General features: G+C 36.3%; 1 protein-coding gene across 3 annotated transcripts in view; it reads left to right on the top strand.

Moving 5' to 3' along the window:
• alg9 (ALG9 alpha-1,2-mannosyltransferase) overlaps nucleotides 1-23,979 on the top strand; it is a 191,810-nt gene that overhangs the window by 9,737 nt on the left and 158,094 nt on the right. For all 3 annotated transcript variants that reach the window (XM_039763958.1, XM_039763957.1, XM_039763959.1), the window contains exons 2-8: nucleotides 4,078-4,216; nucleotides 9,414-9,548; nucleotides 10,036-10,106; nucleotides 14,461-14,549; nucleotides 15,261-15,396; nucleotides 15,620-15,707; nucleotides 17,839-17,944. In XM_039763958.1, the coding sequence (XP_039619892.1) occupies nucleotides 4,078-4,216; nucleotides 9,414-9,548; nucleotides 10,036-10,106; nucleotides 14,461-14,549; nucleotides 15,261-15,396; nucleotides 15,620-15,707; nucleotides 17,839-17,944 (764 nt within the window). The remainder of the gene's footprint in view (nucleotides 1-4,077; nucleotides 4,217-9,413; nucleotides 9,549-10,035; nucleotides 10,107-14,460; nucleotides 14,550-15,260; nucleotides 15,397-15,619; nucleotides 15,708-17,838; nucleotides 17,945-23,979) is intronic.

The following is a 23,979-nucleotide window of genomic DNA, read 5'->3' as shown; positions in this document are numbered from 1 at the left end:
CCTGGGACTCCGGCCAACTTCCTAGCCAGGCCACAGTGTTTGTTTGCTAGGATTAATTGGTGTGTGTGAGTATGTTTGATTATGCCTGTAATGCTAGGGTTAATTCCTGCCTCATGCTGCCGCCATAGACTCAACATACTTTCCCACAACATTTTATTAGAGCACAATTTCCTTGCACGCATGCAGTCAGTACTGTCATGCTCATAAGTACTCATGCCCTCCAGAAACCTCTGCAGAAATACTTTCAACACAAATGTAAAAGTAAGGTGATGGTAACCAAGAGCCCAAAGATTGTGAAAATATTAATAACATATTACTGTTTGAATGATTGATGTGAGAATTTTCTATAGTAGCACATATTTTTTCAGTTCCTTACATAAATTATATCTGTATCTGTTACATTTTCATAAATCTGCGGTGGGCTGGCGACCTGCCTGGGGTTTGTTTCCTGCCTTGCGCCCTGTGTTGCCTGCGTTTGGCTCCAGCAGACCCCCATGACCCTGTAGTTAGGATATATCGGGCTGGATAATGGATGGATGGATGGAGGGACATTTTCATAAATAGGCCATTGTTTTACATTGTTTGCTGTTAAAATTGTATTTACATTTGTTTTACTTTAAATGTCAATAAAATATGTAATTTGGATGGGATGTCTTAACTTTCGCATGTCATATATGTTTGCTATATATTACAACAATTTATTCACCATTTGTGTTATTAACAAATTTCAAGAAGTGACCTGAGTATGTAAAAGATACAATGGAAGTAAGAAATCCCTGCAAATAATTCACTTTCTGGGTTTGGAAAGTGGATGGATGACGGTGTCAGCATCAACAAATTAAAGGAAAAATGTAAACTGTACATATAGTTTATGAGCACTACATACACTGCTTCATGTGTTCAAGGTAGCACTGTTATTTTTCATATAGCTACCAGAATAGAGATATTACCTGACAGAACATTAAAATGTGGTTGCAGGGGTTAACACTGTTTACTCACAGTTCTAGACTTCTGCGTTCAGTTTTCACTCTCGCATAAATTCTGTTGAACCAGAATATTCTTCCCCTTGTCGGTTTTCCATAAGTATCTCACCCCATACTTCCCAAAGATAGGCAGGCTGGGTTGATTGTCAAGTCTAAATTGGACCTAAATGAAGGTGGTTGTGTATGGCCTGCCATGAATAGTAGGCATCTTGACCAAGTCTGGTTCTTGTCTTGTTTTCAAAACCGATGGGACAGACAAAACCTCATAATATGACCCTAGTTTTAAAATATGTAGATCTTAAAAAAATCAATGAATAAACATTGTATGCATTATAAATGTCTACAGAGGAATAGTAAAAATATACCATTTATTTAAAACTGATGGATATCATTTGCTGAAACACAATTCCAGTTTAGTTTGATAATAAAACAAACTAAATAAGGAGTGCTTATCAAACAAGATGACATTTTAAAGCAATATAAAACAATGCTTGTGAGGCAGAAATACTAACAATGATGCTGCTCAAAGTTTGAATTCATCTGTACTAATTAACATTAAAACTAAATTAAGTATATACTGTAAATATTGTGTTGGTTTCTCTCTTTTGATAGCATATAGTGCATGCTGGCTCTCATACGATCTGACACCAGAAGACAAAAGCATTTGTATAATAACAAAATGTCTGCAAAGGAACACAGTCAAATTTTTGAAATAAATCAATCATTTTACAGAATAACACATTTTTTGGTTAAGCAGGTATATGGAAATAAGAATTTCACTGTACTCTTGACAGTAATGGTCCTGTAAACATGAAAGCCTATGATATCTCTTACCAGATACATTTATCCATTCATCATCTGATCCTGTTTTAATCATTGTTAAGGTTTGGTATTCTAGCAGCACTGAGATCAAGGTGGGAACCAACAAGGGGTTAGGATATTATGGGTTTATAGGGTCATTATTGTAAAGTGTTTAAAAAACAGTATAATTCCTACTTGTATGTGATAATCATCATGTAACACGTTGCCACTCTGTGGTGCCATGATTAGTGAGTATAACTACATTGCTTTGAAATTTAAAATAGCTAACTTAACTGAAAATTTCAGTCTTTCTTACCTGAAAAACCTCAGGACACATTTGCCATGACACATTCATTCATTTTATGTATCTTATTCATAAAGCACTGCATGCAGTTTGTTGCATGGCTCAGTCATGCGCGTTTGAAGAGCCTGGACCAGTTTAGATTAATTAAACGTGATGCCCATAGGTTCAAGAAGTGAGAAATAAAGAAAAAGAGCACACTTTTTCAGTCACTGAATGTTTTTTTATGTGATCCTATTTAAAGAAGTACCATCAGATGATTCTTCCCGTATAAGACTTTTTGGCACCTGTAATATGGAAACAGGTTAGACATCGGTTGATGGAATTGCTGAATGCTTTTTTTTTGTAAGAACTGGCCAGTTCTTGCCATTAAATGAACTCTGTTGTTTATCTAACTTTTTGTTTTTTGTACTCTAGATAGATAGATAGGTAGATACTTTATATTAATCCCAAGGGGAAATTCACATAATCCAGCAGCAGTATACTGATACAAAGAAACAAATTAAATAGTAATAAAAATGAAAAAAATAAAATTGATGTTAGCATTTACTCCCCCGGGTGGAATTGAACAGTCGCATAGTGTGGGGGAGGAACGATCTCCTCAGTCTGTCAGTGGAGCAAGACAGTGACAAAAGTCTGTCACTGAAGCTACTCTTCTGCCTGGAAATGACACTGTTCAGTGGATGCAGTGGATTATTCATGATTGACAGGAGTTTGCTTAATGCCCATCGCTCTGCCACAGATGTTAAACTGTCCAACTTTACTCCTACAGTACAGCCTGCCTTCTTAACAAGTTTGTCCAGGCGTGAGGCGTCTTTCATCTTTATGCTGCCACCCCAGCACACCACTGCGTAGAAGATGGCACTCGCCACAACCGTCTGGTAGAACATCTGCAGCATCTTACTGCAGATGTTAAAGTATGCCAACCTTCTCTGAAAGTTTAGTCTGCTCAGGCCTTTCTTACATAGAGCATCAGTATTGGCAGTCCAGTCCAATTTGTCATCCAGTTGCACTCCCAGATATTTATAGGTCTGCACCCTCTGCACACAGTCACCTCTGATGGTCACAGGGTCCATGAGGGGCCTATCAAATACAGGAAACTTTGTAAAGCTGTGTATTAATGTAGCCACACATTTACTCCAACAATTCCTTATTTTTTTAATAATGCACAGTTTGCACTGAGCAGATTCATGTGTGTTTTCAAGGTTTCCTTACTTGCTATCATATCAGTTTATTAGAAGTTCATATTTTTCAGACATTGAGCATGTGATGAAGTGGCAGGATATAGACCTTTTGAAAATCCTTAAGTAAAAACAAGTACCAAATTAAAAACTCCTTGAGAAGCTGTAGTTAGCTCTCAGCACCTTTAAAAAGAAGTCTAGCTGAACATCAAGTTCAATAAGACACAGTGTCTTATTTAATTATCCAGTGTTTTAATGACAAGGTACATTTATAAACCCATTGTAATCATGACTTGAGCTACCAGGTTCTAAGGACAGGAAAAGGTAAAATATTAAAGTATGAGCTTATATCTGATTAATACATTTGTTTAAACTGAACCAGTATATTGGTATGCTGTCATCTGGAGTCTGTTCTGTTATTGGAGATTCTTCAGTCTTTTGCAGAATTATTATTGTGGTCAGGGTGTTATTTTTGCTTTACATAACATGATAAGAGTTAGTGAAGGGTTATGTCAAAGTGTGTCTGCAAAAAGAAAAAGAAAATGTTAGAAATTAATTATTAATATAATATAACATAATTACACAATCTGTCTAATTTTACCATTAAAAATTAAACAAGGCGTAAAAATAATTAACAGTAAGTAGTAATGGGCAAAATGTATTCACATTCAGCAGTCTTCATTTCAGTGGTAATTAAATGTGATAACGCTTGTTTGTTTGTTCTTTTTTTTTTTTCTTTAGTCATACAAAATGAGAATACTATTTCTGCCCTACTCCTGTCTTATTAATTATTGAGGTATTTCCTTTATAGGTCCTCTTCCAGTAAAGCTGGACAGGTCTGGGCACCAGAAGGATCCACTGCCTTCAAATGTCTCGTGTCGGCTCGCTTTTGTGCAGCGCTGCTCAGCAATATTTCTGACTGTGATGAAACTTTCAATTACTGGGAACCAGTGAGTATTTCCTGCTTGTAATAGAATGTTTTATTATGTTGGTTTTACATTATGTATTTCTAAGTAGCCTGTCTGTTGTGTAGTTTTTAACCTTAGTATTATAATACTCACATTTTTAAATTTTACTGAGAAGTATTATTTCAATATCTGCTCTCCTCTTGCAGATTAAGTTTATATGAAAACTTCTATATTGTTTCAGGCTGCATTTTTTTTCTTTCCCCAACATTCCCAGATGATAGAATACCTTTCACTATTGAAAAATAGAAAAATATGACAATTCCTTTTTAACTGCTGCAGTTCCTTTACCTCAAAATTCAAGTTTAAGCCATTTCAGCATATTAAATGGTTGAAAATGATAATCTTGGGCTTCCTGACCATACCCTTAGTTACTGACTGTCACTGCTGGACAAAGCTTTGGTCATTGCAGTTGAAATTGTAATTATAAGTTTAGAATGTAAGATGCAATTTTGTTACTTATTCAAACAATATGATTACCTTTAGCATATTGCTTGGATTTCAGTTACTCATGCTTTTACTTACCCTAGGCATTTCTTTTCTCTCATAAGTCCTAGTGCATAACATGTTTTCGCCACTGCATTCACCTTATTTGTAAACTTAAAGAGGCCAGAAAGGTGAACTTTCTGCTAATATCACAAGGTGAACATTCTGCTAACATTTTGTTATTTAGGTAAATTTGTACCTAGAGCTTTGGTCCTACTTAAACAGAATACAGTTCTAAATTTAACTGATATGACTGGCAAACACAATTAGTACATGAATGTAGAAAATAGTCAAGTTTTATATCTTCCTTTTATAGCAGAGTGGAAGAGATGAGCTAAACTACTAGACAACTTCAGAATTTAAAATTTCATAGTCAAGACCAAGATAGTATTACATGTTTTCTTAATTCCTTAAATAATGATGTTGCTCATAATTTGCTAAAAAGAAAATTAATCTTAATGGAATAATGAAAATGAAAGCATCCTTGTTTGACATTTTGACTTACAGTATGTAGTCAATTATATTACTGCATTGGTCAGTGGCAGTGAGCTATCCGCTGGAGATGATTCTGTGCTGATCTGGCCTTAGTACGTATTTACCATAATAAGACTAACTTTCAGGCTTAGCGCTGTTGCAGTGAGCCCCAGAGCTGCAGCCTAACAGTGGACCAAGACTAAGGCTAAGGCTAAGTGTAGTTTCTGTGTATTTCTAGGAGTTGAAGAAAGGAAACAAATTTGTGTATTAACTTTGACCTCTTTGTGAGCAGCACTAACAGACTTAGGACGGTGGGTAATGTTACAAAATGAATTCTGTTTATGTTTTTATATATATATATATATATATATATATATATATATATATATATATATATATATATATCTCAGATGGATATATATATATCTCAGATGGATTACTGCAGACATAAAAAGTACACTATTAAAATATATGGATACCATATTTTATTTATATATATATATAATTTTTTTAATACAAATATATATTTAATTCAAAAAAAGGTAATCGACTCACGAAAATATTTGTATTATGTGTGCATTGAAAGATGCTGTCAGTTTCTCGAGAAGGGTCTAAGCAATTACACCATTTTAGGGAATTTCTTCTATACTGTATTCCTTCAAAGTGTCAGGGAGATATCTTTGTGGATATCCTCTAGATCTGATGTGACAGCTTTTACAATATGTATTGCATACAGCTTGTACTCTACTTTATAAAGATTGTTCTGTCTCTAACTGGGTGTTTTATATGCATTGTTGATTGTTGGATTAATTTGGTTATTAGAAAAAGATGGAAGCATAATGAATGACAAGTATCATCTCTTCAGCATTATTTATGTAATTGGAAAATGAGTTACAGTAAGGCCAGATTAAGACCCAATCAGGGGTCATATATTTACACTCTGTGAACATCATATATAAAAATAAAATAAGCTGGAGGTATTTTTCCTTGATTTTCCTAGATTTAAGAGAGCAGACACTTGTACATTATGTTGAGGGGAGGTGATATAATTAATGGGTAACCATGTACATGTGTTAAGTGGAAGATAAAAACAGAAACTGAAAAATATTGGCATTACTTTTTTCTCGCATATGTCAAGACCCCTTGACAAGCACCACTAAGGACCCACTTATGGTAAATCTTCCCATGAGTTACAGAGAGACAATTAATTGTGCATCAGATCTTATTCTACTAACTTGTACTTCTCATAGTCCTTACTTTCCATATAGAAATTACTGAGGCTTTTTCATATGCTCAAAGTGAATATCATTTGCAATGACGATAGCTGATCTATTGTAACTTAATAATTGTGATTATCTTTTAATATGAGTAGTAACATGAAGATGTACATCTTTCTCATGCTCTATCCTTTAAAATCAAGACAAATGTGTAGTAGCACTTTGTTAATTGAGAGATGGCAAAGTGTTAATTGCCAGTGTACCACTGTTAACTGGCAATTAGGTGGCCAGCTGAGCAAACCGAGGAGAAACAGTAAGTGAAAACAAGACTAGCTGCAGAGTTCTTAAATTTAGTATGGATCTTGTTCTGCAGTTCACTAAGTCAGCATTTAGACTGAAGTATCACCTCATCTTTGTACCGTACTATGTAGCCTGGTCTGGATCTGCTGCTAGTATGATGCTATCTCAGGTAAACTGCAACTGACCCCTTCTGTCTTTACCACTTCTCTCCGTTGTAGATTTAATTTATTAATGGTCTCTCTGTCAGATTCAACTGTTTCTTCTGTAGCTATTAAAGTTTCTTCTGGTCATATTCAGTCTAATGCAGGTGTTCCTAATAATAGTCTTGGTGATACTTTGTAACTTATATTGTTTATTTAACTTTTGGGGCCTTAAAAAGGATTTCCTCTAAAGTTATTCTTTTACAGATTTTACAGTTGTCTGATAGTAGTGCAGTTTCCAAATATGTATTATGCATATTTAGTGTCATCAGCTTAAATTAGCTATGAATTAATTTATTGTTGCAAAAGAGCAACAACCAGGAGAAGGCATTCTACCACCTCACAGTTTGAAAGTAGGTAGTTATGAAAGCAGGATGGTCAATATTTGCCAAGTGAAAATAATACCTCCAGTATATACTCACTGGCCACTTTCTTAGGTACACACTTTGTCCCTTTTTTCTATGATGGGCAGCTACCATTTTTTCACTCAGTACCAGTCCCATTTGTCTGCTTAATTGCATTGTCAGCTTGTACAGTGGCATAGTTCGACATGCAGCATTCATTTGCATGAACTACATACCCCATTTCTCTGCATGATCTTAGCTTAAGTAGAAAAGGACATACTCTCTAAGAGTAGTCCACTTATTAATGCTTTATAACTGACAAATGTTGAGAAAATAAAAAAAGAAAATGTCAGGTAATTTTATTTTTTCTATAACACTAAAGTTTAGTCAAATCCATCAAGGTATTTAATATTTTCTATTGCGTGGGGGTTTAATCCCTAAATGATGGTATATCAAAATCTCCTTTCTCAATGCATAACTACATACTTGGATGTACCATCCTGCCAAATTTCAGCTTATTAGCTAAATGAGTAGTAATGTTTTTGTTGATGAGTGAACTTGGAAATTCTCACCGGCCACATTATTAGGTACACCTGTTCAACTGTTTGTTAACGCATATATTTAATCAGCCAATCACATGGCAATAACTCAATGCATTTAGGCATGTACACATTGTCAAGATGATCTGCTGAAGTTCAAATCGAGCATTAGAATGGGGAAGAAACGTGATTTAAGTGACTTGGAACATGGCATGGTTATTAGTGCCAGATGGGCTGATCTGAGTATTTCAGAAACTGATGATCTACTAGAATTTTCATTCACAATCTTCTCTAGGGTTTACAGTGAATGGTCCTTAAAAGAGAAAATATCTATTGAGCCAGACTAGTGTGAGCTGATAGAAAGGCGATGGTAACTCAGATAACCACTCGTTACAACTGAGGTATACAGATGAGCATCTCTGAATGAATAGTATGTCAAAACTTGAAGCAGATGGGCGACAGCAGTAGGAGACCACAGTGGTTGCCACTCCTGTCAACTAAAAACAGGCAGGTGAGGTAAAATTCACACTGGCTTACTAAAATTGGATGATAGTAGATAGGAAAAAGGTTGCCTAGTCTGATGAATCTCGATTTGTGCTGTGACATTTGGATGGTAGGGTCAGAATTTGGCATCAAGAACATGAAAACTTGGATCCATCCTGCCTTTTATCAATGATTCAGACTGGTGGTGTAATGGTGTATGTGGCGGGGGGTATGTTCTTGGCATACTTTGGGCACCTTAGTACCAACTGAGTATCATTTAAATGGCACAGCCTACCTGAATATTGTTGCTGACCACGACTATCCCTTTATGACCGCAGTGTACCCATCTTTTGATGGCTACTTTCAGCCTGATAATGTGCCATGTCACAAGGTTCAAAGAATCTCAAAACTGGTTTCTTGAAGATGACAAGGAGTTTACTGTACTCAAATGGCCTCCACAATTACCGTATCTATATCTAATAGAGCATCTTTACGATGTGTTGGAAAGGGAGATTCACATCATAAATATGCAGCCGACAAATCTGCAGCAATTGTGTGATGCTATCTTGTCAATATGGACCAAAATCCCTGAGAAATGTTTCTAGCACCTTCTTGAATCTATGCCACACAGAATTATGACAGGGCTGAAGGCAGAAAGGAGTCCGACCACTTACTAGCAAGGTGTACCTAATAAAGTGGCTGTTGAATGTATGTGTGTTTTATATTGAATGGCTTTAGCAGTGAGGGTGGAATGGATAGGAGATGTGAGGTGTCTCACTTTTTTTTTTTGGGAGGGGACATGCATCAGCAGATGGTTGGTAGATTTTTAGAGCAAATTAACTTATGACACCTATAGAAAGACTATTTTTTTTCCATCATGATTGATTTAACAGTGAAATCTAGTTCACAAAAAGGACTTGAGAAGATGATTCCCATCATAACATTTCCCATTATAAAGTAATTTTCTCTGCAAATGTCTAATGATAGTGAAATCCAAAATGGGAGAACTGTCAGAAGAAGACTTTAGAATTTTCTGTCTGTGACTGGCAGTACAACCATATTTTTTAAATCCTGAGTTAGAAGTGTCTTATGTGGATATGTTAAATATGCACCATATAATATTTTTCCGTTTCTTCTAGACCCATTATTTGCTGTACGGAAAAGGGTTTCAGACATGGGAGTACTCGCCAGCATATGCTATCCGTTCATATGCTTACCTGTGGCTTCATGCACTTCCTGCCTGGTTTCATGCAAAGGTTTTGCAGACCAACAAGGTATGATATGGATGCAGCCCAAACTCTTTTAACTCGCTGGTTTGAGGTTGAGAATCTGTGATGAAAGCTTATTTTTTACTTTTGGTTTTATTTTTTTTTTTTTGCTTGAATTAATTTGAATCCTTCACTCAATAAATTATTTTAATGTAGTCTTTTAATTCCACTGTCAACTGCAATCACTTCTAAGTGTATAGCTGTTTAAATATTTCTACTACAGTATCATGTTATTGACTTCTGATAATCACATAGTGATCATAAACACCCTGTGTTGTCCCCACAAGTCAGACAAACTGACTAGTTTTGCTTGTCTGTTGAGTCCTGACTTTATGATCTGCTTTCGATGGTGATATAAATTGAATAGAATGCTATAACTTACTTTTTTTGTGTTCATTTTGTAAACTCATAGTCTCTAAATGTTAAATTCTATCTATGAGAGGAGTTACTAATGTAGGTATAATACAGTGTTTCCTTTTTTGATTCTTTGCAGGTCCTGGTGTTTTACTTTTTACGATGCCTTTTAGCTTTTGTTTGCTGCATCTGTGAGCTCTACTTTTATAAGTAAGTTGAAAAGCAAAAGATGGCTAACTGTTATGTTATCAATTTAGGTCAATATTGAAGCCTTGGTTCAAAGCCCACATTGCTACATTTTTATTATTGTGTCAGTTCATACTCTGATTATGAGTGACCACCATGCTGTAAAAATGAAAGGATATTCCACTTATATTTTATGCATTGTAATTCATTGTGTTTCTGGTTGACTTATATTTTGTAGTTACACTCAAGACTGTGTTAGAATGCTACTGTAAATATGTAGACCAGAAGTGCTGTATCCTATTTTTCTATTAATTCCAGTATTATGTTCTACTTTTCCTGCAACATAATTCAAACTATGAATCAAACTGCTCTCATATTTGGACATTTATATTTGTGCATTTCAGTAAATCTGAAAGAATAACTTTTTTTTTTTTTAATTTACGTGTCACAAAAAAAAAAGTCAAGCTTTTATTAATGGGAGCACATAAAATGTTTTATACAATTTTTAGACATAGTTTAATTATGGATTACAATCTATATAATCTTGGAATGTCATGCTGTTTATTCAATTTAAAGAGTGATGGGAGCAGATTTAAGTGACACTGTTAACTAATACTTATCCATCCATCATCCAACCCTCCATATCCTAACTACAGGGTCACGGGGGTCTGCTGGAGCCAATTCCAGCCAACACAGGGCACAAGGCAGGAAACAACTCCCAGACAGGGCACCAGCCCACAGCAGGGTGCACACACACACACCCACACCAAGCACACACTAGGGACAATTTAGAATCGCCAATGCACCCAACCTGCATGTTTCTGGACTGTGGGAGGAAACTCGAGTACCCGGAGGAAACCACGCAGGGAGGACCCGGGAAGCGAATCCGGGTCTCCTAACTGCGAGGCAGCAGCGCTACTCACTGCGCCACCGTGCCACCCCTAATACTTATTAATAGTTATTATTATATTCACCACTGGACAACTATCAGAAATGAGCAGATTAAACTAGGAAGACCTGCAGTATAAGTGGTGAAGAGACATATGGTTATCCCACCAATTGCATATTATTTATTTAATATTGAGGGAAAAAAGCAAGCACTTTTGAAAATTACATTTTAATCCCAGTAATCTAGTAGATGAAGTACTGTACTATAGACTGCTTTATAGCAGTCTTATTTTTTCTAAGAACTTGGCAATACATGTTTAATCATTACTTTTTTAGAGTTTGCCACAATATTTTGTAGTGGCCCCAATGAATTTGGTTGAATATGTTGTCATTGTAAAGATGAGAGATCTGTGAACAATTAAAGTAAAAAGACATTAAAACTGACATTATTACAGAATAATAATGTAACATAAGCCATGAAAGAAATTTTAGACATTGCAATGATGTGATTGTGATGTGATTATATACCTAGAGTCTCGCAGATAAGATTATAAAATTTATAGAGTACATTGTATCTTTTTGAGGAAATTGGTGATGAATCATCACCTAATGCAATTCAAAACTTTTACAGCACTGGTAATGAACATGTTCCTAAATGTACTGTTTTTAAGTCTTGGATAGCCAATAAACTTGGCCAACATAGAATTGTTTGACATATGATCATACAGATTATTTATTTTACCAATGGCCCATAGATCTAGCCTCAGGTTTAAAGCAATGCCTTCTTTTATGAAACTCTCTGATTAATATTCTGTTCTGAAATGCATTTTCCTCACTACTCCATGTTGTTCTGTTACATAATATTTTTGCAACTATAACAATCAAGTTAGATAAATGAAAAATAGGTAAACCCTTTTTTCCCATTAATTTTTCTTTGGATTGTTAATGTTGTTTTTAAATTAATTTTAATAAAGGGTAAGAAAGCAAATCAACAAAGAAACATTGCACTATAACTTTACATAATAAAATATTGTTATACATTATCAAAATAGCATTCTTAAGTCATAGCAATGAAATTGTCTCTGTTACCTATTGATGTTACCCAAAATATTAAAGAAAAAGTCAAAACAAAGAAGTTATGTAGATCAATAATACAGTAAACTGAAGAGAGGAAACTCTTATTCAATAATAACATATGCAGTTACATTAGCATTAAACAAGTCAACTAGCCACTACTTCCCAAATCCAATGAATAAATGTTGAGTATAGCTTAAAGATAACTTGTGCCAGTATCAATATAATATCATTATTTTGGTGATGTTATTTTTTACTAGTGGCAGGTTTAGGTTTTATCCAAAAATCACATCACTTATTGTCTGAATTGACACAAGCTGTGTGAGGAATATGTGTTCATACTTATTAGGCTTGCGTCATAGTAGTCTGTTCCAGTGTTACACATACTGGTGGTTTCACAAAACTGAAAACATATCTGAAAAGCAAAACCAACAACACAAAACACAGAAATAAAAAAGGAAGTTTTCAAAAGCCAGACTTGGTGTGAAAATGTTCCCTAGGCACCTGCAAGTAGTATCATTGTCGTCATTATTGTTGCTGTATTTTGACAGCCTCTTTCTGAAGAAGCTTTCAATGTTCTTCACATACAGTGCATCTGGAAAGTGTTCACAGCACATCACTTTTTCCACATTTTGTTATGTTACAGCCTTATTTCAAAATGGATTAAATTAATTTTTTTCCTCAGAATTCTACACACAACACTCCATAATCACAACATGGAAAACGTTTACTTGAGGTTTTTGCAAATTTATTAAAAATAAAAAAACTGAGAAATCACATGTACATAAGTATTCACAGCCTTTGCTCAATACTTTGTCAATGCACCTTTGGCAGCAGTTACAGCCTCAAGTGTTTTTGAATATGATGCCACAAGCTTGGCACACCTATCCTTGGCCAGTTTCGCCCATTCCTCTTTGCAGCACCTCTCAAGCTCCATCAGGTTGGATGGGAAGTGTCGGTGCACAGCCATTTTAAGATCTCTCCAGAGATGTTTAATCGGATTCAAGTCTGGGCTCAGGCTGGGCCACTCAAGGACATTCACAGAGTTGTCCTGAAGCCACTCCTTTGATATCTTGGCTGTGTGCTTAGGGTCGTTGTGCTGCTGAAAGATAAACCGTCGCCCCAGTCTGTGGTCAAGAGTGCTCTGGAGCAGGTTTTCATCCAAGATGTCTCTGTAAATTGCTGCAGTCATCTTTCCCTTTATCCTGACAAGTCTCCCAGTTCCTGCCGCTGAAAAACAACCCCACAGCATGATGCTGCCACCATCATGCTTCACTATAGGTATGGTATTGGCCTGGTGATGAGCGGTGCCTGGTTTCCTCCAAATGTGACGCCTGGCATTCACACCAAAGTGTTCAATCTTTGTCTCATCAGACCAGAGAATTTTGTTTCTTATGGTCTGAGAGTCCTTCAGGTGCCTTTTGGCAAACTCCAGGCGGGCTGCCATGTGCCTTTTACTAAGGAGTGGCATCCGTATGGCCACTCTACCATACAGGCCTGATTGGTGGATTGCTGCAGAGATGGTTGTCCTTCTGAAAGGTTCTCCTCTCTCCACAGAGGACCTCTGGAGCTCTGACACCTTTGGGTTCTTGGTCACCTCCCTGACTAAGGCCCTTCTCCCCCGATCGCTCAGTTTAGATGGCCGGCCAGCTCTAGGAAGAGTCCTGGTGGTTTCGAACTTCTTCCACTTACGGATGATGGAGGCCACTGTGCTCACTGGGACCTTCAAAGCAGCAGAAATTTTTCTGTACCCTTCCCCAGATTTGTGCCTCGAGACAATCCTGTCTCGGAGGTCTACAGACAATTCCTTTGATTTCATGCTTGGTTTGTGCTCTGACATGAACTGTCAACTGTGGGACCTTATATAGACAGGTGTGTGCCTTTCCAAATCATATCCAATCAACTGAATTTACCACAGGTGGACTCCAGTTAAGCTGCAGAAACATCTCAAGGATGATCATGGGAAGCAGGATGCACCTGAGCTCAATTTTGAGCTTCATGGCAAAGGCTGTGAATACTTATGTACATGTGATTTCTCAGTTTTTTTATTTTTAATAAATTTGTAAAAACCTCAAGTAAACTTTTTTCACATTGTCATTATGGGGTGTTGTGTGTAGAATTGTGAGGAAAAAAATGAATTTAATCCATTTTGGAATAAGGCTGTAACAAAATGTGGAAAAATTTATGTGCTGTGAATACTTTCCGGATGCCCTGTATTTCTCTGGGCCAGTGCTTCTGAGCATCTAGAATCTTTTGGGTTGTATGTTGTACATTGTAATAATTTTTTTTGAGGATGTCCTTTTAACAGGATATATATAAGTTTGAGGTATCCACATTTCTTTGCAAATCAAATAATAATGTTGTAAATGATTCCACAATAGTTTGTGATTAAAGCACAACTTTCCTTTGTTTTCAGAGCTGTATGTAAAAAATTTGGGTTGCATGTGGGCCGTCTCATGCTGGCCTTTTTGGTCTTGAGCACTGGCATGTTCTGCTCTGTTTCTGGTGAGTGATATTTTTCCAGTTAGGTTTTTTGTTTTTAATATGCATATTTTCACACTGAGGTATTATATTTTTACTGTTCATTATTCCTTCATTCAACTCCTTTAGCAGCTCCATAGGCAATATGTTTTGTTTGCTTTAAAACTTCATGCAGTTTGAATTTATTTATTTTAATTATTTGTGATTTTTAGTTAACAATTTTCCATGTTACTGGTACTGACTTCAAAAAGCTTGTGTTTTAATGCACTTTCAGAATATCCAGCCCACTTATGTTTTAAAGATACTCTAAAAGTTCCAAGCCATTTCTTAACACGATCTCTATGAAAAAGTATATAATGTATAGTTGGGATTGCTTCTGCATGATAAAATGTTGAGTTTTACCGTTTTGAGTATTCTGGTAGTGATTTCCAAACTTTGCAGTGTCTCTGGAATTATTGTTGTCTACATTCCATTTTACTGATTTGTCCATGGCTTTCTCCTAAGATAAATTGTGGTCAATTTCCGTAGATATTACTAAAGCTTTTGGGTTGAAAAGTGGGTCATTTAATTACAATATCTACATTTAATTGCTTTCACATTGAAACTAATAGGTTTAGTATCTTTAATAATTACCAGGGATCCAGTTACTGAATTCGTTTTAGTCTGGTTGCTTTAATTTGGCAGTTTTACTCCATCAAAGTGGGTTGCCAACAATATTTCTTTTTGTCTATTCAGCCTACTTACCCAGCAGTTTCTGTATGTATACTACTGTTGTTGCCATGACTGGCTGGTTTACAGAGAAGAATTCTATAGCGGTGTTGGGTGTGGCAGCAGGAGCCATTATTGGATGGCCATTCAGTGCCGTCTTGGGGTAAGTGGTTGAATAAATTTTGGAAATGATTTTGCATTTTAATTGTTAAGTATACATAGTTTCCAAAGTTTCTTGCTTTCTACTTGAGCTGAATAAGGTTGTTTAGATTATGTAGACATTAATGCCAGAAACAATAATTTTTTAAACATATGTGATGTTTTATCACCCACATACTCTTAACTGGGATAGCATAATAAAATAAGTGCTTCTTTTTCTAACCTAGGTTGCCAATTGCTTTAGATTTGTTGTTAATGAAAAAACAGTGGAAGACTTTTATTTGCTGGACCCTTGTTGCACTTGTCCTTTTTTTGGTAAGAAAAATTATTTGTGAATAATTATTTTCTTCATTAACTGTTCTCAGCACTTTTAGAAATGTCAATTTTAGTAGATAGAGTGAAACTCTAATATACAGTATCTCTACTTCTATGGGTATTGCAATTATTGTTTTTCTTTGTCAAAATCATGTGTTTCAAACTAATGTAAACACACAAATCAGATGTTGGCAGAGTTGTCTAGGTCCCTCATTTCTCTATTGAAGAATGCATTCAATGTCATATGTCATCTAAATAGGTTTCCTCATTCTTGTAAGTATAAAACTGCTCTAATTGTTAAATAAAATGTATTTTTTTTCAGTAGAAGATTTTACACCCTCTATTTAAAGTATAAAACATCATTACAACTTTTAATTTAGTGATTTCACAAACAATTAAATAATCAGAATTGTACACAGCCTCTAAATGACAGTGTACATTGTAATATTTTTGAGCTCTTTTATTAATTAGAGTGTTTATATTGCTATGTTCCATCAGTGGCATTTTCCAAAATATTCAGATGCCACAGAGTTTAGTATTGTGATAAACACTTTGCCATTTGATTACATGTTTATTCATTTTAAAATGGTTTTGTAACTTGCCACGTGAGGCAGAATGGAATTTTCCTCATTCTCTTCTTTATACTTTCTGAAGTGAGTATATTTACTACCCCTGACTTGTTGTTTTTCCTCTTTGTATGTAAGTTAGATGTGTGATTACTGAATATACAGTAGTTTGGAATTGTTATGAAGGATGTCAATTTATGTTCTTTGTTGATCTAATATGGCATCATGGCCATCACTCTTGGTACACCTCTGCAATTAATTTCATTTTATCCATCAGCTATCTGTCTTTTTGATGAAACATTGGTTATTGGTGCAACCTTCTTTCTTTAGTGCTCCAGGCCAAAGCTCTGCATTTGTGCAATTTCCTTAGTTTTTCTCATGTTTATGTAGAGCAGGGGTTTTCAAACTTGGTCCTGGGGACCCACTGAGGCTGCAGGTTTTTGCTCCAGCTAGATTCATAATCAATGACAAAAACTGGTAACACTGATCTCATTTAATTAGCTGATTTTATAAATATTTCTATTTTTGCTATAGATTTAAATGATTAACTTGCTTTTGTTGATTTCATTATATTTTGCTCTTTCTCTGTGCAGTGTGCTCCCTTCATTGTATCTTAATAATGATAATTAAAAACAAGCAGAGCAAACACCCAGGCAGGCAATGTGGAATCATGAAGGGCTTTAACTATATTAGCATCAGATTCACTAATTAGTAAATAATGGATTCATTAAACAATTAGAACACCTGAAAAGCAGAATGAAAATCAAGTTGAAAATATTGTTAAAAAGAAAAAAAATACTTTATTCCCTTATACTTATTAACAGAATTTTTTTAACAAACTTCTTATTGTTCCCAAAACGCATAATCTGGGAAATAACAGTTCACTTAATTAACCCAGGAGTCCAATTAAAAGCTGAAGCTGGTTGGAACAAAAACCTGTAGCCACAGTGGTTCCCCAGGACCGAGGGTGAAAACCCCAGGTGTAGAGTTTTCTCCTGGTTCCACGGTTTCCTTCCAGTTCCCAGACGCACAAGTTAGGTTGACTAGTGACTAAATGTGTGACAATGGACTGACTGATGCACAAACTGTACCTTGAATATGAGAATAAAAAGTTGGATAATGAGTTGTGTTCTGTAAAAGAATAACTCTGTACCTGGTGGGTGTTGCCATTTGTTGCATTGTAATTCTTGTATTTATTGTCCAAACATTCGCAGCACTGATAATTATTTGGAAATGAGATAGTCAGTCAGTCATTGTCTAATGTGGAAGGAAACCCATGCAGACACAGGGAGACCATGCAAACTCCACACAGGAAGGTCCAGGATATGAACCCTGGTCTCCTCACTGCAAGGTAGAAGCGTTACCACTGCGCCATCGTGATGCCAAATGAGATACGAGTATTCATTTAAATGTGTTTCTAAAATATTTGGATCTGTTTAGCAGGCAATGAAATGATGGCATGATAATGATCAAAAAGCATATTGTTGTGTAGCAAAATTTTTATATTTTTAATTTTGTGTTATTTATTATTATTTTCCCATTCCTCTTTCCATTATTCTCTCTAGGGTCCTGTTGTTGCAATTGATAGTTATTACTATGGAAAACTAGTGAATGCACCAGTCAACATTTTGTTGTACAATGTCTTCACAGCTCATGGACCTGATCTGTACGGTAAGATGCCTGTTTAAGGTATTATATAATAAAGTTGCTAGTCCCCTTTTGCTTCTGTAATGAGTTTTCTTTTTTGTTTTTCTTTTTATTAGTCATTGATCATTATCCTCTTTAATAAAACCCTTGTGTGCGTCCAGTGTCCGTGTGTGTGTGTCTTCTGGTGAAGTGCGCATGCGCGTGGCCACACAGCACGTGTTCAGTCTCTTCCTGTGCATTCCCTGAGAGACAGATGCGCACACACACACGAGTCACACACACACAGGCTCGCGCGCGTCACACACACAAGTCACACACACGCACACGCGAAACACAGACACGCGCGACAGACAGACAGACACACACACACAGGCGAGAGACAGAGGCACGCGCTTTAGAGACACACACGCGAGAGACACAGGCACGCGCGTGCATTGTTGCAATGTTACTTTTCTTGGTTGTTTATTAAATTACAGATTTTTCAAATGTTCATTTTTTCCCCTGTGCTTAAAACTAATTAAAAAAAGACTTTTTAGAGCGCGGGTCATAAGGCTATAGCGCAAATTCTTGCAGTGTTAGTTTTCTCTGTTGTTCAAGGTTTTCTTAGTGTTATTCAATGTTTTACATTTAGTTTACTACTAGCAAAATACCAGCTTACTTGGAGAAGTAGTGTGTTAAAGAAGCAATGAAAAAGAAAAGGAAACATTTTGAAAATAACGTAACATGATTGTCAATGTTATTGTTTTGTCACTGTTGTGAGTGATGAGTGTTGTTGTCATATATATATATATATATATATATATATTTACACACACACACACAAACATATATATACATATCTATACATATACACATACATATACATACACACATACATACACACACATATATACACACAAATACATATATGTATATATATATATATTGTAAAGACTGAGGAGACAGTAGCAAGTGTTGGGGTTTTCCGGCCCCGTATATTGTAAAATACAAAAACAAAAGGGTCAATATCATAAACAAAATAGTTCATAATGCGCGACGCCGACTCCTGGCGTCGCGGCCATTTTTGGGGAGGAGCGGAAGTGGAGGAATGCGGGAAGGACCGCAAGGGAGGATGGGAAGGATGGCGTCAGGGCAAGATGGCGGAGGAAGGGCGGAAGTATCGCACTGCGGTCAATCCAGGCCTATGGTGCAGGAAGGTCTTTTTTTCTATGAGGAAGCAGAGGGAGAAAGTTAATACCCCACCATTCCCTGGCGAGTGGTTTCCCAGGTGCTATCGGATCAATCCGCGGCCTCCTACTCGCGCGTGCGTGACAATATATATATACATACACACACATATATACAGACAAATACATATATATATATACATACACACACACATATATAAACATATATATACATATACATACATATCAACATATATACACACACAGCTATTTCGTATCAGTGCAATACGCTGTTTGTTAAAACGGATGACACCCGCTCTTACGTGCAAGTCTGCGTGGATATTATGAACTATCGTATTTGTTCAAGTTCTATTTAAATTTTAAATAGAAGGAATTTTTATTTAGTCGACAGAAATATCTTTCGTAGGAATGGTAAAACAGACAGGAATATTATTCCTGAATAAATCAACTCAAACCTTAAACAACTTATAATATTTTGCTCTCCATAAAAATATATCCTGTCTAAATTATACAAGTTAGAAATAAAGTAAACATTAAAAGAACAAACATTCAAATTTCTTTACTCTTATGTAATTTTATATTTTATAAAAATAAACTTAGATTTTAAATATCCCAAAAGATTTTGCTCTCCATAAAAATATATCCTGTCAAAATTATACAAATTCAAATATGAACATGCTGCATAACAAAACCTAGAAATATAAATAAAATGTGTTCCTTTCAGCAATAACAAATCAAATCATTCAGTTGTCTTTGCTCATATGTCATTTTAGAGCTGGACGCCTGGCATCTTTTTGGCAACAGGTTCGTTTCTGTTTGGTGTGAGGTTCTGTGTTGTGGAGATTCTCAGGATGGATTGCAGGTGCTCATCAGTGAGGCGACTCCTGTGTGCTGTTTTGTTAGTCTTTATCACTGAGAAGAGCTTCTCACACAGATATGTGCTACCAAACATGCACAAGGTTCGAGCCGCATGTAGACGGACTTTTTGTTCTTCAAAGTCACCAAAGCGCCGTGCAAACTCAGTGCGCTCAGTTTATCAGCAAAGTGCGATTTGGGAACACCGTAGTGACGACTTGGTTTAACATTACTTGGTAATAGGGAAAGTGGGGCAAGTGGTTGTGTCTCCCATAAAAGCAGCCTCAATTGAAATCACTTTGTGATTGTGCACGGTAAAAGCGTCCGCTGAAGTGTCAGATTCTTATTTAATTCTTCTGCTTTCTGTATCTTCTGCATTGCATTCAGGTCTTTCAGGTTACCCTGATGTTTTGTTTTATAGTGCCGTCTTAGATTAAATTCTGTAATTACAGCCACATTAGCTCCACAAATGAGACACACGGGTTCAGTAAACATATACTCAGCCTCCCATCGGTTTTAAAGGCTCTATTTTCAGAATCAACTTTTCTCTTCAGCATCGTGTGAGCTAGCTTCGCAATAACTTGCAGCATCTTAAAGTAGACTTGATTAACGCATAACTGTTCGGCAAGGCAGCTGAAGCGCTGCATTATGGGATCTGTAGTTTATTGTGTTACCAGCGCTTCATATACCCGGGCTTTAATAACAATAATACAGTATATAAAATGATCTCGGGCGGATATAATTACGCCGGGCGGATGTGGCCCGCGCCCTTGAGTTTGACACATATGGACTAAATAGAACTTGAAAAGATATATTTTTCAAATGTGATCGCCAATTCAGATAGAGTTGACGCAAGACTACAGCCTGCATGCCTCAATAAGTCATCCTCCCTTGCCCTTACTTTTTTACCGTTCATCTAATGAATACACTGAGTATGGCTTTACCAAAACAATCACTGATGGCGAATAAAGTATCCATTATTCGAGTATGTAGATCGGGTATATATATATATACATATATATATACCCGCGTATCGCAGGAGAAGTAGTGTGTTAAAAAGCTAGAAAAGAAAAGGGAACATTTTAAAAATAACGTAACATGACTGTCAATATACAGTATTTGTTTTGTGAGTGTTACTGAGTGTTGCTGTCATCAAGGATTTGATTATCATTATTTCTTTCAATCAGGTTCATATTTGTAGGATGTGTTGTGTTCAAGTTACATTCCGTGTTTGTCAATCGTTGTAAAGATGACAGGTTTCATTCATCGATTCGTTTCTTACTGCATCAATAAACAGCTCGTCTTCTTCTTTATCTGAGACCTGACACACTGCATGCACGGGTTTTTACACTGTCTTCCTTTAGCGGGACATTGACTTTTTCCAACGTGTGCTTTGTTTCCGCAGTAGTTGGATTTATGAATATGCTTGTATGTATGAGGCGCTTCATATTTTTGCTGCCTTTTCAATTGTGTAATTCGGTTTTGTTCAGCTCTTTGGAACTGTTGCCTTTTATCTGTGCACTGCGTCAGTTCACGTGAGCCACTCGGTGTACATGCATCGAAGGTTCCCAGCTGTGCTGGTGCCATCTCGTGCTATGTCCATGGCTGTATTTAATGTTACCTTAGTCCTGGCACTTAAAACTTTCTCTCGCAGTTTCGCTGAGTTTGTGTCAAACACCACCCTGACCATCTCATCTTCCTCTCCATAAGCACAGTCCTTCACCCGTGAATATTTACCCGTGGCAGTTTGCTATTGGATTGCCGCTGACGGACGGCCTTATATGGGCAGGCACTAAATTACAAACGCCAGCGGCAGCCTGTCTATGAACTTAATTTAAAGTGTAGGTTTACATCGTGCTTTGTTTCAAGTAGCAGAACTCATGAATATGGTTGTATATGTCACTTTCGCCGCTTCTTATTGTTTCGCTGCCTTCTCAATTATATAATGCATGTTTTCTTCAGCGCTTTTGAGGTCTTCCTGGTTTTCTATGTACTGCGTGATTACGTGGGAGGCGTGATGATGTCACACGAAACTCCGCCCCCACGGCGTTGAAGCTCATCTCCATTACAGTAAATGGAGAAAAACTGCTTCCAGTTATGACCATTACGCGTAGAATTTCGATATAAAACCTGCCCAACTTTTGTAAGGAAGCTGTAAGGAATGAACCTGCCAAATTTCAGCCTTCCACCCACACGGGAAGTTGGAGAATTAGTGATGAGTCAGTGAGTGAGTGAGTGAGTGAGTGAGTGAGGGCTTTGCCTTTTATTAGTATAGATCATGCTGTGCTTTCTATGGTATAGTTAACTATATTTGTGCTTAAAAACTTAAAAAAATATATATTTACATACAGTTCATACGGTCTGGAGCGGATTAATTGTATTTACATACAATCCTATGGGGGGAAATTACTTCGGTTCACGACCAAATCGTGTTAAAATCGAGTTTTGGAACGAATTATGGTCGTAAGCCGAGGTTCCACTGTATTACTGTCATACAAAATTACAGGCATTTTACGGAAATACAAACCAGTATTCCTGAGAGAGAAAATTAAAGGCACACAATACAGTGACGCATATTACAGCCACATACAAGGTCCCTTGCCATTTAATATAGACTGTTCATACAAATGTTTATGCACTACTGTTCTAGCGCCCGTTATTTTAACGGGCTTAATGTCTAGTCTTTAAATAATACTTTCATTAAAATCTAATAAAATTGGTACAGTATTAGATATATTTGTGCGTTCCCTTTAAGCCTTTAAACTTACCAAGCAAGTCTTGTGTGTCCACTATACTTTTTGAAACAGATAAATGGACACTAGTTCATGTGCTTGTGCAAATCAGTAGAAAATGGGCAAGACTAGATTTTAATAGCTTTTAATTCACAAAAGTTTTACAAGATAACAGCAATGTGCAATTGTGCAAATGGCATCTAGAGAGGGGTAGTCTGTGACTCTTATTAAATAGGGCTGAAGGAGGCAGATATATGCAAAGTAACAGATAGGCTGCAGGCAACAAGCCAACAGCTAAGTACAATAGTAATGTTAAAAAACAATATACTGTATCAAAAAGCAAAATGTGCTTAATCCTGTGAAGAATGATGTGTGCCAGCTAGTGACATAACTGACTTCAACTCTCTGTTAACAAAAAAGCAAGGTGCACTTCTATTGGGCTAAAAAACATAAACACCGGACACAGCATGATCTAAAATATGTAGCTTGGAGTCAGAATTGGATTGCTATCAAAAACTCAAAGACTTTTTCCCTACCGGCTAGCCTGCTGCAATCGACAGACACCAACCATCCTTGCACACCTAACCCACCAGTCTCCTAATTCTCATTCCCTACTGATTTTTCTTTTAAGTATAGTACTATGGTTCTCATTTTCAGTTGTAATTGCACACTGTGGCTGTAAGTTTCTGCCCCTGCAAAATTTTTTCTTTTGTTTCTTTTTGGTTAGGTTTTTTTTTATATCCATCCAGAAATCATAAACTGATTATGTTAATATATTTTTACTCAGTGATGGATTAATTAACACATACAAATTCATTATTTTGTTTTCTCAACTATTTTGTTCTGTTTACTTAAGCTGTTAGCACAACAGTATGCATTCTGTGTTGTTATGACATGCAAAGTACCAGGAGATGGATGATGTGAGACAATAATTATAGTCAAAAAATGGAAGGCAAGGGTCAAAATGCCATGAAGCAAAATTAAACTGATCGTCCAAAACCAAAGGGACGAGACAAAGATTAAGAGTCGAAGAACAAAAAGTTCAAAGCCAGAAGGTAAAATCTTGAAGCTAGGGCCAACGTGTTTTGAAATAAACTACCACAAATAAAGGTTTTTTGTATAAACCAAGGGATAAGCTAAAAGCACAATCACTGGCATATTTATGCATAGTGTCTGTGATCTAACAAGCAACATGACCAGTACCAAAGCGTTGCAGAAGTAATGAAAACCAAGACAGTAAAAATAATGACTTGTTTAGTTTCAATTTAGAGTATAAAATAAGTTC

The sequence above is a fragment of the Polypterus senegalus genome, chromosome 9, assembly GCF_016835505.1.
Source record: "Polypterus senegalus isolate Bchr_013 chromosome 9, ASM1683550v1, whole genome shotgun sequence".
NCBI classification, from domain to species: domain Eukaryota; kingdom Metazoa; phylum Chordata; class Cladistia; order Polypteriformes; family Polypteridae; genus Polypterus; species Polypterus senegalus.
This window is presented reverse-complemented; position numbering and strand designations above follow the sequence as displayed.